The sequence below is a fragment of the Aplosporella prunicola genome (genome assembly GCF_010093885.1).
Source record: "Aplosporella prunicola CBS 121167 unplaced genomic scaffold K452scaffold_1, whole genome shotgun sequence".
Classification (NCBI taxonomy): Eukaryota; Fungi; Ascomycota; class Dothideomycetes; order Botryosphaeriales; family Aplosporellaceae; genus Aplosporella; species Aplosporella prunicola.
Window position 1 is genome coordinate 165,218 of NW_022983529.1, and position 15,919 is coordinate 181,136.

General features: G+C 51.8%; 5 protein-coding genes across 5 annotated transcripts; 1 reads left to right on the forward strand and 4 right to left on the reverse strand.

Moving 5' to 3' along the window:
* Positions 1-280: 280 nt before the first annotated feature.
* On the reverse strand, positions 281-1,611 carry K452DRAFT_192564 (uncharacterized protein; the record flags this gene model as incomplete). The annotated part of the gene is made up of 2 exons (XM_033535869.1): positions 281-994; positions 1,129-1,611. Coding segments are annotated over 2 exons (1,197 nt in total), but the record flags the coding sequence as incomplete, so codon positions are not given.
* Positions 1,612-3,373: 1,762 nt separating this feature from the next.
* K452DRAFT_293535 (uncharacterized protein) lies at positions 3,374-5,423 on the reverse strand (the record flags this gene model as incomplete). The annotated part of the gene is made up of 5 exons (XM_033541587.1): positions 3,374-3,497; positions 3,622-3,899; positions 4,165-4,472; positions 4,530-4,776; positions 4,827-5,423. The coding sequence occupies 5 exons, from the start codon at positions 5,421-5,423 to the stop codon at positions 3,374-3,376; spliced, it is 1,554 nt and encodes a 517-aa protein (XP_033402757.1).
* A 647-nt stretch (positions 5,424-6,070) lies between these two features.
* K452DRAFT_354527 (uncharacterized protein) lies at positions 6,071-8,231 on the reverse strand (the record flags this gene model as incomplete). Its single annotated transcript, XM_033545892.1, has 2 exons — positions 7,520-8,231; positions 6,071-7,464 (listed from the first exon to the last, which is right to left on the reverse strand). Exons 1-2 carry the CDS (start codon positions 7,788-7,790, stop codon positions 6,071-6,073), a joined length of 1,665 nt encoding a protein of 554 aa, XP_033402758.1. The 5' UTR covers positions 7,791-8,231.
* Positions 8,232-8,412: 181 nt separating this feature from the next.
* On the forward strand, positions 8,413-11,300 carry K452DRAFT_240179 (uncharacterized protein). Its single transcript, XM_033537782.1, has 2 exons — positions 8,413-8,560; positions 8,612-11,300. Coding segments are annotated over exons 1-2 (2,448 nt in total). The 5' UTR covers positions 8,413-8,558; the 3' UTR covers positions 11,058-11,300.
* A 2,361-nt stretch (positions 11,301-13,661) lies between these two features.
* On the reverse strand, positions 13,662-15,884 carry K452DRAFT_261219 (uncharacterized protein; the record flags this gene model as incomplete). The annotated part of the gene is made up of 5 exons (XM_033538571.1): positions 15,411-15,884; positions 14,941-15,351; positions 14,500-14,877; positions 13,944-14,440; positions 13,662-13,882 (listed from the first exon to the last, which is right to left on the reverse strand). The coding sequence occupies exons 1-5, from the start codon at positions 15,518-15,520 to the stop codon at positions 13,662-13,664; spliced, it is 1,617 nt and encodes a 538-aa protein (XP_033402760.1). The 5' UTR covers positions 15,521-15,884.
* Positions 15,885-15,919: the final 35 nt, after the last annotated feature.

Here is a 15,919-nt window from a genome sequence, read left to right on the forward strand (position 1 = left end):
TAGTGCAAACCGAGAGTTAAACCGAAGCTGGTCTTATAGTAATTGTTAGCCAAAGGTGTTTGGACGTTGGTGAAAAATACTATATTGATTCTAACAGAGTAAACATATCCAAGACATGAATGTAAATAAATTCTCCTAGGCGGATTGAACACCCTTACATCCAATTATCCTCATCAGAATTACTAGCCGAGTGAACTTCATCGAAGTCTCGCTCAGCACCGGGGTGGGGATCAGCACCATATCGTAGCAGTAGCCTTTCGGCTTCAAGCTGCCTCCACGGATACGGATCGGCGATACGCGCACGTAAGGCCGTGCCATACTTGCCGCCCTCCTCGTTAACGTTTGCTTCTGACTCTAAAAGAAGCTTAGGAATACTTAGGTCAATGTTTAAGTAAAGGGAAGTGCCGACCTCAAGTGAAGCTTGAAGAGCTTTACCAAACTTTCCAGATTTGATGTTGACATCTGCACCGCTGCCAATCAGAAGCTTTGTCGCCGCAAAGGTTGTTTTATTCTTGTCTTCGAACCACATTGTGGCCGCTTTGAGAGCAGTTCCATACTTCCCACCGACGGCATGGACGTCGGCGCCGTGGCTCTGAAGCAACTCGAGCACTGCCAAGTCTGTACATCGGAAAGCCGCAGCTTGGAGAGCAGTAAAATACTTTCCGGTGGCAACCTTAGCCTCAGCGCCTCTGTCCACAAGAAGCCTGACTACGTTGATGTCTTTGCACCTGAAAGCAGCGGATTGCAGTGCGGTGCCATAAGTTCCCCCTTTGGAATTGACTTCAGCACCGTATTTCATGAGAAGCTCTACGAGTTCAATTGAACGAGACCGAAAGGCTGCGGCTTGGAGTGGTGTTCCATATATGCCGCCAGGGATGCTTACGTCTGCACCTCCATCAAGCAATAGTTTTACGAGCTCCATGGAGCATTTTGCGTCTGGTAATGACCCAGACATAACCCGAATGCCGTACAGAGAATCGACGAAGCAACTTGGCTATGCAGCAGCTTGGAGAGCAGTGCCATATGGACCAGCCACAATGTTGACCTTTGCGCCATGTCCCAACAGAAGCTTCATAAATTCGGGTGATTTCTGGAGTGCAGTTGCATGTAGCGGTGAACCATGTTCACCCCCGGTAATATTAGGATCCGCGTTGTACGTAGAAGGATTTTTGCGAACTTTGGGGACCCTTGGAGCACAGCTGCTTGCAAAGCCGTGCCGTATTTTCCGCCAACAATGTTTGGGTCGGCGCCACGGCTGATTAGTAATTGTACGAGTTCCAAACTAGAAGATCGGGCTTCGCGAGGCGCTACTGAAGCTTGTAATGGCGTGCAGTATTTTCCTCCTTTTAGGTTGATATTCGCGCCATGGTCAAGTAGCAGCTCTGTAGTCTTTAAGTTGCCGTCGTAAGCAGCAGCTTGAAGTGCTGTCCCGAATTGGCCAGCAACTGTGTCCACCTTGGCACCGAGCTGGAGAAATGCTTCTGCTATCATAAAGTCCCGTTCTCGTGGGTAGTGACTCGTATCAGTCTCTGCTGTGACTGCTGCCTGGAGCGCTGTCCCGTAATTGCCTCCTAAGCGGTCCGTATCGGCTCCATAGTCAATAAGCAACTTGATCATGTCAACGACCTCGGTAGGACATGGTCGACAGGAATCGTCGAACGGTATTGTTGCAAGGTGAAGAGCGGGTTCATGGTTGTCTGAAATGGCATTAATATCCACACCAGATTTAAGAAGCAACCGTACCAGATAGGTGTTAAATTTTTGGTTCCCAATCATGGCTGTGTGGAGAACTGAGTCGTTCGTTGACGTCAGGGCTTTTACATCTGCACTTCGGTCAAGAAGAAGCTTAACTGTGCGGAAGCAGTCATCATCTCTTTGGATCCAGCCATGAGATGGGTGGACAGCGAAGTGTAGGACGGTAGCTTGATTATCGGGCATAACCTTCATATCCTCTCCGTGGTCTAAAAGCAATTGTACGACTTTAAAGTCTGATATCTGTGCGGCACAATGCAGCGCAGTCCCATGTATCGGATGACAAGGATTGACATCTGCTCCTTTTCGAAGTAAAAATTCCGTAGTATCCATACCATCACTTTTGAAATCAGACTGGCCAAGTAGATTTCTCATAAGAGGAGTTGGGTATCCGTCCCGAGGGTCCGTCTTCGCGCCATGGGCCATAAGAAGCTCAGCAATTTCGGTAGAATAACCGAGGTTTTTAGGACGCTTGAAGACCAACGCAAGTGGTCTCTTGCGTCCTCCGTTCATGTCCGCTCCATGACGGATGAAAACTCGATATTCTCCAGGCTTCCATTCTTGACAGCTTTATAAAATACGGCAGGGTCCCGAATCAGATCCGCACCGTGTTGAAGAAGTATTTCAAGCGTCTCAGGTTGGCACTTTGAATATCCTCTGAGGTATCCTGATATGCAACTGCATTCATTCATGTCTGGTGTTACATGGCCGCCTTGCCTGATAAGGTATCTGATGAGCTCATCATCACCATGTGGTAAGACTTCCTTGAGGACGAGGCTCGCTCGGTCGGCCCTTTGGTCGACTCCCAGAACTTTTGAAATCAATTCAAAATCCCTGATCAAACAGACAGCAAACAGTGTCTCATTGACAACTTCCAGTGCTTTGATCTCGCCATTCTCAATGATTTCGGGGATATGTCGTAGATCTGTAGTGTATAGCAGCGTGGTTCCATTGCCTCGCCCATGAAAGCCTTGAACTGGAATACGGTAGATATTCCGTTTTTTGGGGGACTCTATAGCATCGATAATAGCGGAGATAATCCTCCCTTGGCTGGTTAAACCTCTCGAACCATTTTCAAGAGGCTGGTTACGGTTTCTCCTTTGCCCTCCGGTTTACTGTTCTAGACATGCGATGTAAAGGAATTAGCTGCGTAACAATAAAGCGGATATTTGTTAGCAAGAAACTCCCTTCTTGCCGATGTCAAGCGATATTCCCGATTGGAAAGCCGTAAACTTTCCACGGTCTGCTTAAACTCGCTACAGCACAAGAACTGTAAACATGAAATTGCCAGTAGGCTATTGGCGTTCTCGAATATGAGTTCTGGAATAGCCGTGCCCTTGCTTGTCCACGTTTGGTTCGAGATGCCACGGAGGAACTCCTGTGCCGAGAAGTGGAGAAAACGGACTTTCCCATAATCGCTGCTGTCACAACCAATTTCAAGAAACTCAAAGCAGACTTCCAGAAATCTTTTTTCAGTCCAGTCACTGATGTGCGAGAATCCGTCCTGGTAAGCAAGTGCAGCCCGAAGCTCTTTCAAGTTGAGGGGCCGTTCGCTATGCATGACAAAAGCAAGAGACATAAGACCGATTGCTCTCGAGTCCGGATCCCTGTTTTGAAGGATTTAATAAAGCATCCTTTCGTACGTTTCTGGCAGATCCGGAGGTAATTGTTGCAGCTTCTTTCGGACGGTAACCTCATCTTTTGACTCAAAGAGGGATCTGATCTGTAAATGCACCCATAAGAACCTGTTTTCATATTAGCTGACGTTACAATTGTGCACAAGTTTTAGATATCTTTGAAGGGTCGAAAGCTGCTGATTGCTCAGCCGTTGTAACCGGATTTGACAGTGCATGAAATGTGCAAACTTACATCCCCTTCGACATTTCTGTCAATCTGCTAATGAGCTCTTCCTTGAAGTCTGCATCACCGAACGGGAATGTAGTAGGCCTAGAGAGCATCTGCACGTTTTTTTCGGTTGCAGTTGTTCCCTCAATCGACTCGCGGACGTATAGCTTCACATCCTCATAGACGTGGAGTGCGTCTATTTGAATAGAAGGAACATCCTTGAGATATTCCTTGATGTCAGCTAGTGGGCGGCTCATCATAATAACTTTGACGCTTTGTAAAGGCTCCATCTGCTGCAGGAACTGCAAAAAAAAAAAAAAAAAAAAAAAAAAGCTCACGGGGCCCTAATGCATCTCGTCTGTCTATAGGATAAAAGGGACATTCATCTATACCGTCAACGACAATATAGATCTGGTGAAAGGTCTTGAAAGTTCCCCAGAGAACATCCCTGAGGGAGACTTCATCAGGCTGTCGCCCTTGGCTCTGGTTTTTCGCTATGAACGCCTTGAGAGGTTCGGGAAAAATGTGTGGCTTTCAACAAAGTTGCTTGAAAATTGCTCGAATGACTTGAGGAAGATCGAACTTCTTCATATCGTCATACTGACAGAAGAGAAAAGCAATTCCGACATTGTCATCGAGGGAGGACTGAACTTTGATGTAGTTGATTACGTTAGAAGCAATGACAGTTTTCCCCATTCCGGGACCTCCAAAACACCACAAAGCGTGTCCGTTTGGGGCTTTGTGCCAAGTCTGAAATCTCGGATCGTCGAGTAGCCAGTTTGCTGTTCCTTCGTGTTTTCTTCTCAGGTTGTCGTTGTACTCTTTCTCGTGGTTTGCAGAGGAGACCCATCTAAGCATGTCCGCTTTGCCTTGTTCTGTAATTGGTTAATAGTTGCACTCACCGTGGCAGAGACTGATGTTGGAAAACATACCTTCTAGTCCGCTCAAGATTTTTGCTATAGCCGTTTCTAGGACAAGGTCGCGATGCTTCTTCAGACGCTCTTGGATTAGTTTGGTTTCGGAATCGATTTGTCCCGAGAAGCTCAACTTGAGTTTCTGCCAGAATCCTGGGCCTTTTGTATTACTACCATCACTTTCCGTGAACATGGATCGGATTTTCTGGCAAAACTCCAAAACATCGATGTACACGTCGACAAGGATATCTTCTTCCAAGTTCAGCTTTGTTTTAGTGAATAGCCTTAGAGGCTTCAAATAGTCCAGAAATCGACGATAATGCCAACGAGACGGTCGAAATACGAAATGTAGTTTGTTGCGATGTCCATAATGCATTTTACTCCACCCATCACAAGAGGAGCGACTGATGACGGATCTGCAGAGGCGAGAAATTGGAAACGGTTGATGGAGAGCGTGACGATTTCAAGGCCCTTCGACAGCTTTTCCGTGGATTCTTTGTGGCTCTCTCCAAGATCTCGAGCCTGTTGTAGGATTTTCTCTGGAGTTTTGGCATCTTTGAAGGCTGCACGCGCCTCGGGGTCGAGTTGCTGGACTGCTCTGTCGAAAGCAGACTTCGGTGCTTTTGAAGGTTCACTAGCCGGTTTCGCGACGAGTGCTCCGTCATTACTGGCTTTAGTTTGTGGTGGAGTATTGGAAGCTTGTAGAGATAGTGTTTGAGGCGCCTGTTGGACACTGGTTGATGGACTCGAGTTGACTGGCGGGCTCGGGTTGGCCGGCAGACTCGAGTTAGATGGGCGCGAGTTGACTGGTGTTCCCTGTCGTTCATCGGACTGTGGAGCTGTGGATTTCGTGGATGGCACGGGACGTTTCTTCCGACGCCAAATTCGCTTCAACTTCTCACGAAAAGGCATTCTCGGTGTGATACAATGGATGAGCTGGTTAATAAGTAGCTTGATGGAAAGGTGCGACCAGGACGCGGCGGGTTGGTTGTGTGGCGCAACTGCAGTCACCCTGGTCGGAGTTGAGTTTTGCGGAGCCATCAATACGTGGCGGCGTCATTTGGCTGAAGAAAGACGTGTATATACAGGACCCTCAGAGAAACCTTCAATCAACAGAACTCTCACCAAACAAACTTGTTAGACGGGAGTCTCAGAACAATAATTAGAGAATTTCATGTAGATGGGAACTCGGCAACAACATTGACACTATATATACTATAGTAACAGCCATATTAAGCACATACGACCATAGGTCGAGGAGAATTGGGCATCCCGTCCGCTCTGCCATACACAAGCCTCGAACCGGCTGATTAGTAGTTAGGTGGGTGACCACTAGCGAATCCCAGCTGCCGTATGTTTTTGCTTTTTGCACGGCTATACTAGACCTGAGGGCGGCAATGGGAAGTGAGAAAGATAAAAGGTTTAGTTAGTTTTGCATGGTTGGTGAATAGTGCAAGTTTTTATATGTGTAGGTATACAGTGCGGGAGTAATGTTGAACTTGCTGTTGAGAATATCATTGAAGGCAAAGGAACATGATATATGAAAGACTAGTCTATCGCTACAACAAAAACGGGCTCTTCTTCCCTTGGATGCTGTCTAATTCCTTTGGCTTTTGCACACCAAGCTCAAGTAGTGTATCTACGACGTTGTCATGACCATTCCTCTTCGCTGTAATTATCGGTAACTCCTCAATACGGTAGCAATTAGGACTGTGAATATCGACGCCGTACTCGGCAAGCAATCTCACAATTGACGTTTGCCCTTGCTCACAAGCAGAGCCCAGTACGAATCTGCCTTCACCTCCCTCCTTTTTGTCATATTTGTTGCCTTTGCCGATAGGATATCCGCGGTCCAGTAAGAATTTAACCATGTCCTCGTGGCCTCTCTCTGCTACACGTGCCAGTGTATCGTCGTCGATGGAGGTCGTGATTTGAGCTCCGGCGTCGAGCAGCACTTCAACAATACGAATGTATCCTCTGCTGGCAGCAAGGAGCACTGCATCCGGATGCCGTGCGCCGGTACTGAAATTGAGGTCAACGCCCCTTGACACTAGCAGACGAACGATTGCCAAATGTCCGTGCTTTGAAGCAGTTGCAAGGGGTTGGAGATACTTAAACGCATAGTTGAGATACTTTGTGCTGGTACCTCTGTCAAGCATTAGACGAGTGGTGTCTTCAGCTCCATAGAAGCAAGCGCCATGCAAAGCTACGCTTTTGGCCTCCTCCCTGAACTCGAAACGCTCCAACAAGAATTGAACCAGCTCCACATGGTTTCCGGAAGCAGCGCACCGAAGGCCCTTTTCAATGTCGGCCGGCTCAATATTAGGATTCGTTTCCATGAGGAGACGGACCAGTTCCTTATTACCTCCCCAGCATGCTGATTGGAAGGGTGTTGAACCAATCAAACAAGCCGCACCATTCGAGGAAATGGTGCCTCTCGCACCTTTGTGCAAAAGTTGCTGGAATATTTCCATGTTGCCTTGCCGAGCCGCAGCCCAAAGCGCGGATGGGAGGTCACTGCTATCGTCGTTTATGTCGTCTACCCCGCTGAATGCTTCAACGAGTTGGCTGTTTCCCATCCAGGCTGCTGCTGCTAGGCAACCCCGCATCATGACAGTTTCATTATGGTGATACGGCTCATCTTCAGAGATGGCATCGATAAGCCAGCCGGTAAAATGATACCAGCTTGCAACAGCCTGACAGACAGACGACAGGCAGGCGAACCTCATTTCCTCATCCTCTTTTCCACACTGATGCATAATTCTACTAACCGTCTCATGAACTGTGTCAAGGAGCCGATTGTGTTTCCTGGGCCTTTCCAGAGCCCGAATCTCCAGTAATTTCACAAGCCATTTTGCGGGAATTGGTTTTCCGACCCAACCATAGCTGTCACGATGTTTTTCTATGGCTGCTGTCGTGAAGATAGCACCAGTGAGCCCTCGATCAAAGGTTTCTAGGATTTTGTTAGTAATGATGACAGCCTTATCCAAACAGTGAGTGATTCATACTGCAAACAAGCCGCGCCCTTAGCGCCCGGCGCAATTCTAGCGTGACCACCGTTTGCTCCATGATGCTCATGAAGAGCTCGGGGGGAAGTTCGAATATGTGCATCGTGTCGAGTGGTGGTCGAACGAAAGGCGTATTCGAGTTTTCGGTGTTAAAGGCACCGCTGAGTATATCTTTTGATTCCAAATGCTGACGTTGTAAGATGGAGTTGCGGCTATGTATAGAAATACCCTTTTTCCTAGGCATCGACGTCTTGCCTATTTTGCCCCACATATACGCCCCATCACCCTTCTGCCTTCACCGATACTCCGCCCCATTGCTATTATTTTACCCCACATCATTTGGCAGCGTCTACCTCGTCCATCCGCATCGCCACCATATAGTCAAGTCAGGCTCCAATGCTTAAGTCAGCCGGTAATTTCAGACGGCTAGAAAAGCGTGCTGCGTTTATCGCTATATCCAGTCAGGTTTTGCGTACTCATCTGCGCCTAAGGGGGTACTCGGTAGATAAAGTTGACCCGATTTGCAGGCAGTCAATGGTGGATTAACCAGTCAAAAAGAGCGGGCAAATTATTTACTGTCGAGATCTCAGGGACTTTACTACCGAAGTATTATGAGCGTAACACATGAGCGGCGATTTGCGGAACCGAATGTCTCTTACGGCAACAGCTGGACCTACTTTGCCCTAGCCTTCCAGCAAAGTGTCAAGCTGAAGAACTCACATATGAAGTACGAAGTAAAGATGAAAAAAAGTGAAGTTGAAACAGCCCGCTGACGTCGGTGAGGAGCCGTTCAAGACTAGCCGAATTCTTGGCGCACGTGATCAGGCGCTTGTGGCGATTGGAGCCTAAGTCGCGACGCGTCGAGCCGAAACTCCACGCCCCAACCTCGCCATCGCAACAACACTCGTTCGTCCATTCTTCGCCACTGCCGTCAGTTTTTCTCCTTTTCTGCTGCATTATTGTCTTCTCCAGTGGCCTTGTGTGTGACACAAACGTTCTTCACGGCCAATCCCCTCCGTTGTTGTGTCGGCATCTTCAGATGTATGCCATAATGTCGAGCTACATTCTTTGAGCCGGACTGACAAAGCGCAGGTATCGGTCCAAAAGCCTTACTCTGACGGAGGACAAGGAGAATGTAACGCCCGTCTCGAAGAAAAGCGTTTCCACCCTGTATGGCGGCACGCCGCAATCACTCGATCGCCTCGTAAAGCCATTCAAGTGTCCAGGCTCAGCGACACCTACACGTGCCTCGGATAAGCCGGCAAGGAAAAGGAGGAAGGTTGATTACTCCGGAGCTGATGGTGATGTGGTGGACGGTGACAAACCGTACACAAACGAAGACCGTCTGGCGCTCGCCACCAGGGATGTCAACAAATTCCCGGTGTTCAAGGTCAAGGACAAGGAGTCGACATTTCGGCAACGCTTCTCAGTTCCGTTGAAAAACAAGGACACGGGTGCATACAATGCGGCTAGGCCGGCTCCCCTGCTCGGTATGCGGCAAGGTGCAGTATTTGTGGCCAAGCCATTGCACGACCCCGCTGGAGAATTCGCCATTGTGCTTTATGATCCGACTGTCGACGACAAGCCCGTCACTCCGTTGGAAGAGGGAGAGAAAAAAACTGACGAACCTGAACCGCCGAAGCTAGATGCTCCGCTTGTTCACAAGAGCTTGGCGGACATACTTGGACTGAAGAAGAAGGTCGATGAACGGCCGAAAGTTCCGGTAGTCATCGATCCTAGGCTTGCAAAGGTTCTCAGGCCACATCAGGTAGAGGGTGTAAGATTCCTTTACCGTTGTACTACAGGTCTTGTTGATCCCAAAGCCAATGGTTGCATCATGGCAGACGAAATGGGTCTAGGCAAGACGCTTCAATGCATCGCCTTGATGTGGACTTTGATCAAACAATCGCCAGAGGCCGGCAAATCGACAATCCAGAAATGCGTCATTGCGTGTCCCTCCAGTTTGGTTAGGAACTGGGCCAACGAACTCGTCAAGTGGCTTGGCAAAGATGCAATCACCCCGTTCGCTATTGATGGCAAAGCCTCGAAAGAAGAACTAACTCAGCAGCTTCGGCAATGGTCAATAGCAAGCGGGCGTGCCGTGGTCCGTCCTGTACTCATTGTGTCTTACGAAACACTTCGACTCAACGTAGAAGAACTTAAGAATACGCCGATCGGACTCTTGCTTTGCGATGAGGGACATCGTTTGAAGAATGATGAAAGCCAGACATTTACGGCTCTTAACAATCTCAACGTCCAGAAGCGCGTCATTCTTTCTGGCACTCCTATCCAAAACGACTTATCCGAATACTTTGCATTGCTCAACTTTGCCAATCCTAATTATCTCGGAACCAAGAACGAGTTCAGGAAACGCTTCGAACTTCCAATCCTGCGAGGCCGTGACGCAAACGGTACTGACAAGGACCGGAAGCTGGGTGATGAACGTCTTTCGGAGCTGCTTACACTTGTCAACAAATTCATCATTCGCCGAACGAACGACATCCTCTCAAAGTACCTGCCAGTCAAATACGAGCACGTCGTCTTCTGCAACCTTGCACCCTTCCAAAAGGACCTTTACAACCTCTTCATTCAGTCGCCGGAGATCCGCCAGCTTCTCCGCGGCAAAGGAAGCCAGCCTCTCAAGGCCATTAATATTCTCAAGAAACTCTGCAATCACCCTGACCTTCTCGACCTTCCATCGGACTTGCCAGGCTCGGAAAGCTGCTTCCCAGATGACTTCGTTCCAAAAGATGCTCGGGGCCGTGACCGAGATGTTAAATCTTGGTACTCTGGCAAGATGATGGTCCTGGATCGTATGCTTGCTCGTATTCGCCAGGATACGAATGATAAGATCGTCTTGATCAGCAACTACACTCAGACGCTGGATGTTTTCGACAAGCTCTGTCGCTCAAGAGGCTATGGGTGCCTTCGCCTTGATGGGACAATGAACGTCAACAAGCGGCAGAAGCTCGTTGACAAGTTCAATGACCCTGAGGGCGGCGAGTTTGTCTTCTTGCTCAGTAGTAAGGCCGGTGGTTGTGGGCTGAACCTGATCGGCGCCAACCGCCTCGTCCTCTTCGATCCTGACTGGAATCCCGCGGCTGATCAACAAGCCCTAGCTCGTGTGTGGCGCGATGGCCAAAAGAAGGATTGCTTTGTATATCGCTTCATCGCGACAGGTACCATCGAGGAGAAGATCTTTCAGCGCCAGTCACACAAGTCGGCGCTCTCATCATGTGTCGTCGACTCGGCTGAGGATGTCGAGCGCCACTTTTCCATCGACTCGCTGCGAGAGCTCTTCCAGTACCAGCCTAACACCACCAGCGACACGCACGACACGTTCAAGTGCAAGCGTTGCAGGTCCGACGGCAGGCAGCACATCAAGGCGCCAGCGATGCTGTACGGTGACACGAGCAGCTGGAACCACTTTGTCAACGATGGCGACGAAGGCCCGATGGCGAAGATCCAGGATTTGTTGCTCAGGCAAGAAACGGCGGAGAAGGCCGTTAGCGCCGTGTTCCAGTACATCAGCCATTAATGTCGTTGCTGATGCGGTAGGTAGTCCGTCGCTAAGATTGTGGTTGGGCTGCGTTCGCGTCCCCCGTTGGCATAGCTAGTCCGATACCCCATATTGTTGGCAGCAATAATAGAGAGCCTAGATTCTTGCACATAATTGCGCACTTGCGCAACCTCGCTCCGAACGCGTCGTTAACCCCACAAGTCCATGTCTCAAGGCCCCGAAGCCCCTCTAGTTTTCTCGCCGCCTAAACCACTAAAGAGCAATTGTACAAGGGCACGACACACCACTGCTAAATGCACATGGTTACCGAGCCCGCGCGCCGACGCTATTAACTAAACCCTCTCGTGAGGATTGACAGGCGCACATACAATATGCAAGCGCTAGGTACCTGGTTACCGCATCCTTGGCGGGCTGCCACGGCTGCATGCTTCCTCCCCTCACCCGCGCGAGCCCGCAACACGTAAGCTCGGCATCACGCCACGCGCTCTGTCTACGTCCTGCCATGACGGGGCCTACTCGTGAGAAGGAAGCAGTCCCTGGACCTCGACACACGTAGCCGCCTAGGTAGCTGGACGCTGCGCTTGTCTGGTTGGGCGGCGGGCGCCATGGCTTGCGGGTACGGGTGGCGGAGCGGGGCGGAGCGGAGCGCGTGCGTGCAGACAGACGCGCGTGTGTGTGTGCACGGTGCGGATCGTGGTGTGGGCTGGTGCTGACTAGAGGGTGGGTGGATGGGGTGGCGACGGGGGACGGGGACGAGTCGTGAGTCGTGAGTTGCGACTCCAAGAGCTTGGTCGGACCGGCTGGACACAAGGCGAGGGCGCAAGGGATAGGAGGTTGGGCGTGTGTGGTCTGGTCGTTGGTCTCGGTACCTCGTCCATCAGTTGACAGTGCTGTTGCTTGCTTGCCCCTTGGTCCCTACAGCCAGACGGCCAGCCAGGCACGAGGCACGCGGCGTTTCTATTTTGGACTGGCGGTGGTGATGCTGTAGTAGTGGGCGACACGGCCGGTCAATCGCATGGAGGCCTACCTACTCCTACGGTGGCGAAGCCGCCGATTGCGATTACGACCGGGCACGTGAGCAGAGCAGAGGAGAGCAGAGCAGAGGGCAGACGCAGCGCCGCCCATGCCATGGCATGCCAATCAATCGATAAGTACGATAGCCCGTGTTGCATGGACAGCGCTGATGAGAGAGCAGCAGTGGCAGTAACTACGGAGTAAGCAAGGGCACTTGGACGGGGAAGAGCGCGAGCGCGAGCTGGGTCCAAGGGGCGCGCAGCAGCGGGAGCGTGCTGTGCGTGCTACGTGTTCGCGCATCCGGGGGCGAAAGGCCATGGCAATGGCCCTGCGCACACACACACGCTCCCACTCTCGTCCCTTCCGTGTGTGTGTGTGTGTTGGGGGGTCGGTGCTGGGCGCTGGGCGCTGGGTGCAAAACGCACGCTGCTTCCTTCCCCCGCCTCCCCTGCAGCGTGCATGGCGAGCGTGCGAAGCGTGTGCGAGCCAACAAGCGCGCGAGCGCGATAAGGAGAGATACCCACGCTGCCGATGCCGATACCGTTGATACCGTTGATAGCTAGGGGGGGGGGGAGGTAGGCTCTGCGGCCTTTGCCCTGCCCTGCCAGGACCAAGTCCAATCGCGTCAGCGCGGCGCTCACCGCATTGCCTTGCCTTTGCATTGCCTTTCTTTGGGCCTTTGCTGTTGTCAGCACCAAGTCCTACCTTACTGGTGTCAGTGCCGGAGCCGATGCTCCACTCCTCCACTCCTCCACTCCTCCACTCCTCCACGGCACCGCACGGCACCGCGCGGCACGGCTGGGACTACTGCCCGGCTGCCCGGCTGCCGGGTGCGGGCGGGCGCGGGTGCCGCGGCTTCCGGGCGGTGATGCCTAGGTACTCCTACGGTAAGTCGCCTCCATGTTGGTAGGGACTAGATGGACGTAGTCTACTGGACGGGAATGGTCAATGGGTGAGCGGGCAAGTGAAGCGCTGAGCTGATGTGGTGGTCAGGGGGAGTGGAAGCCCGGAGACGGAGGGCAGCAACTGCCGAGTCCGTCTGCGTGGGTGGGATGCTTGCGTCTCGCGCCCTGCGTTCTGCGTTCTGCATTCTACATTCTGCATTGTGGAGTCATACTGCCTGCCTCCCAGTGAGTTATTCACTCGTTCCCATCACCAACAGCAATCATAGCGCAACCAATTTTTCCAAACCCAAATTCATAGCCTAACTATATAGCTAGGTAGACAAACTTCTACATATCATGGTATCATCAAAGTACATGGGTAGTCATACAACCAAAAGAGCATCCATCGCTCCAACGCTCCCCCAACCCCTCCCTCATCATCATCATCAAACCCTTCTGTCATGGTATCATTAAATTCCCACCAAATAAGACAGTATTTCCATCTCTTGGCCCTATCATCCATTAAAATAACATCCGCGCCACCGCTTTCGTCGCAGCGCGATGTCGTTCTCTCCCCGTCCTTCATGACATATGTCGATGTGATGTTGTTACAGCCCGCCAACCACACTGTTGAACAATGGCGGGGGTATCATATGCTGCTCCTTGGCCAACGGCTGATGGGAGAGACGCTGGCAAGCGTGCACACAAGATCACAGGTCAGGACTTAACCTTCCTGCTCCTTCCGCGTTGCGCCGTACTTGTCCTCGTCCGAGTCCGAGTGCGGCTGCGCCTCGCCGCGGGCTTCGGCAACGCGCTCGGCCTCCTCCATCGTCTTCTCGATGTCGAGAACCTCGCCCTTGCGCACACGGCGTTCGGTGCTGACGGGGTTCTCGCCCTTCTCGTACGCCTCGGCGAAGATGGCATCCATCTTTTCAAGAGGGTGGCCTGTGTGTTGCGCGTTAGTGGTTGCTCTATGGTACATGCCTATTTGTCGGAGTAAACTTACCGTTGGTCTCGACGAAGGTCCAGTACACAACCGGGATGAAAGCCCAGTTAAAGCACATGAAGACAAAGTAAGTCTCCCAAGCAATCTTGTTGATCATAATCGGCGCCAGCTGCACGACCGCGTAGTTGAAGATCCAGTTGGCGGACGTCGACAGACCGTTGGCTTCGGCACGGATACGGATGGGCGTGATTTCGGCGGGGTACAGCCAGGTGACACCCAGCCAACCGACTGCGAAGAACGAGTTGTACACGAAGATGAAGACAGTCGCGGCATACGCAGGAGGCTTGGTGCCGGCAGACAAGCAGGCACCGATAACGAGCAGCGAGACGGCCATGCCGACGGCACCGCCAAGCATCAGCTTGCGACGGCCGAGACGGTCGACGACGAACAGGGCGACGAGCGCCGCAATGAAGAACTCGGTACCCAGGCAGCCGGTCATAAGGCGGGAGAGCTCAGGGTCAAAGCCGAGCGAGTCTTCGAAAACCGTGGTCGCGTAGCTTTGGTGGTGGTCAGCATACGGGTCTTGCAGCTTGGGGAAATACGGGGGAAAACATACTAGGTAACCAGGTTCAGACCACCGATCTGCTGGAAAGCCTGGGAAGTGAAGGCAATCAGACCTCTCCAGCGGTTCATTTCCGGGCCCTGGCTGAAGAACTCCTTAACGGTGAGCTTCTTGCCGCCGGTGATGGCGTTGATCTTCTCCATGTCGTGGACCTCCTTCTGGATTCCTTGGTCGTCCATCGAGGTGTCGCGCAGGTGTGACATGATTTCCAGCGCGGCCTCCCTCTTGCCGTGCTTGAGCAGCCAGCGAGGCGACTCGGGGTAGGCCAAAACACCAAGGATCAGGAAGAAACCGAATACGGCCTGGAACGCGATGGGGAAGCGCCACTGGAAGGAGCCGTACTGCGTCACGAACCAGAAGCCATAGTTGATCCTGATGATCGGTCAGTTGATTTGCGTTCCAATAAAGCACGTGCCGTGCTGATCAACAACTTACCAATACGAAATCATGATACCGCCAGTGATCAGAGCACCCTCGAACAGTACGAGGAAACCACGAATCTTGGGCGGTGCCATTTCGGACTGCCAGACGGGAATACTCGAAGTGTTCATGCCGTTGCCTACACCAGTTACGATTCGTCCCACAATGAGCATGCCCATTGTGACCGAAGCAGCCTGGATAGCAGTGCCGACAAGCATGATGAGAGTACCGATGAGGACAGACATGCGGCGACCAAGCTTGTCACCCCAGCCAATGATGATGAAAGATCCGAGAAGGCAGCCGATTTCGTAGATAGCGACGACGAGAGCCTGGATGGCACCGTCCTTGAAGTCCGAGTCCATTTGAGGGAAGTAGTCGACAAACATAGGTTCCGTAATAATGCCAGACATGATACCTTGGTCATAACTGGAGAGTGCAAAGTCAGCGTCGCAAAGCCTTGGACGTTGAAAGCGCCGTGTGCTTACCCGAAGAGCAGGAAACCAGACGACGCAGTGATACAGACGCCTATCTGGAGTGCTTTGCCTCCGATCTTCCCTCCGAGGAAGCCGGTGTGTGAGAAGCCTGAGAAGCCCATGCTGGCTGTGGTCGTGACGGGAGTCTGGGGAGAGAATCACGAGGAGCAGCTGCTGGTGGAGGGAGAAGAGGAGAGAACAGTCCCCTTATAGCCTCCCCGTGGCACAAGAGGTGCGTGGGCAGGCCCACTCTTCCGCATTTTTCAGACCCTGGTGGAGGAGTACGATGATGATATCAGGGACCATTTTTTTTCGCAGTTGCGCGGAGCAGCGAAAAAAAAGAGTTGCGACTTGCGAGCTGCACGGCGTGACGTCCGGAGGCCAGGCATGGAGGGATTGGCGGTGTTAGTGTTGGCTTGCGGGAGATGGTCCACCGTCACTCGCGGAGAGGCGACTAGCTGGTGAAAGAGTGGGCCGTGTGATTTCATACTGGAGCCCGGGGAGATAAAAACGACGAGGGG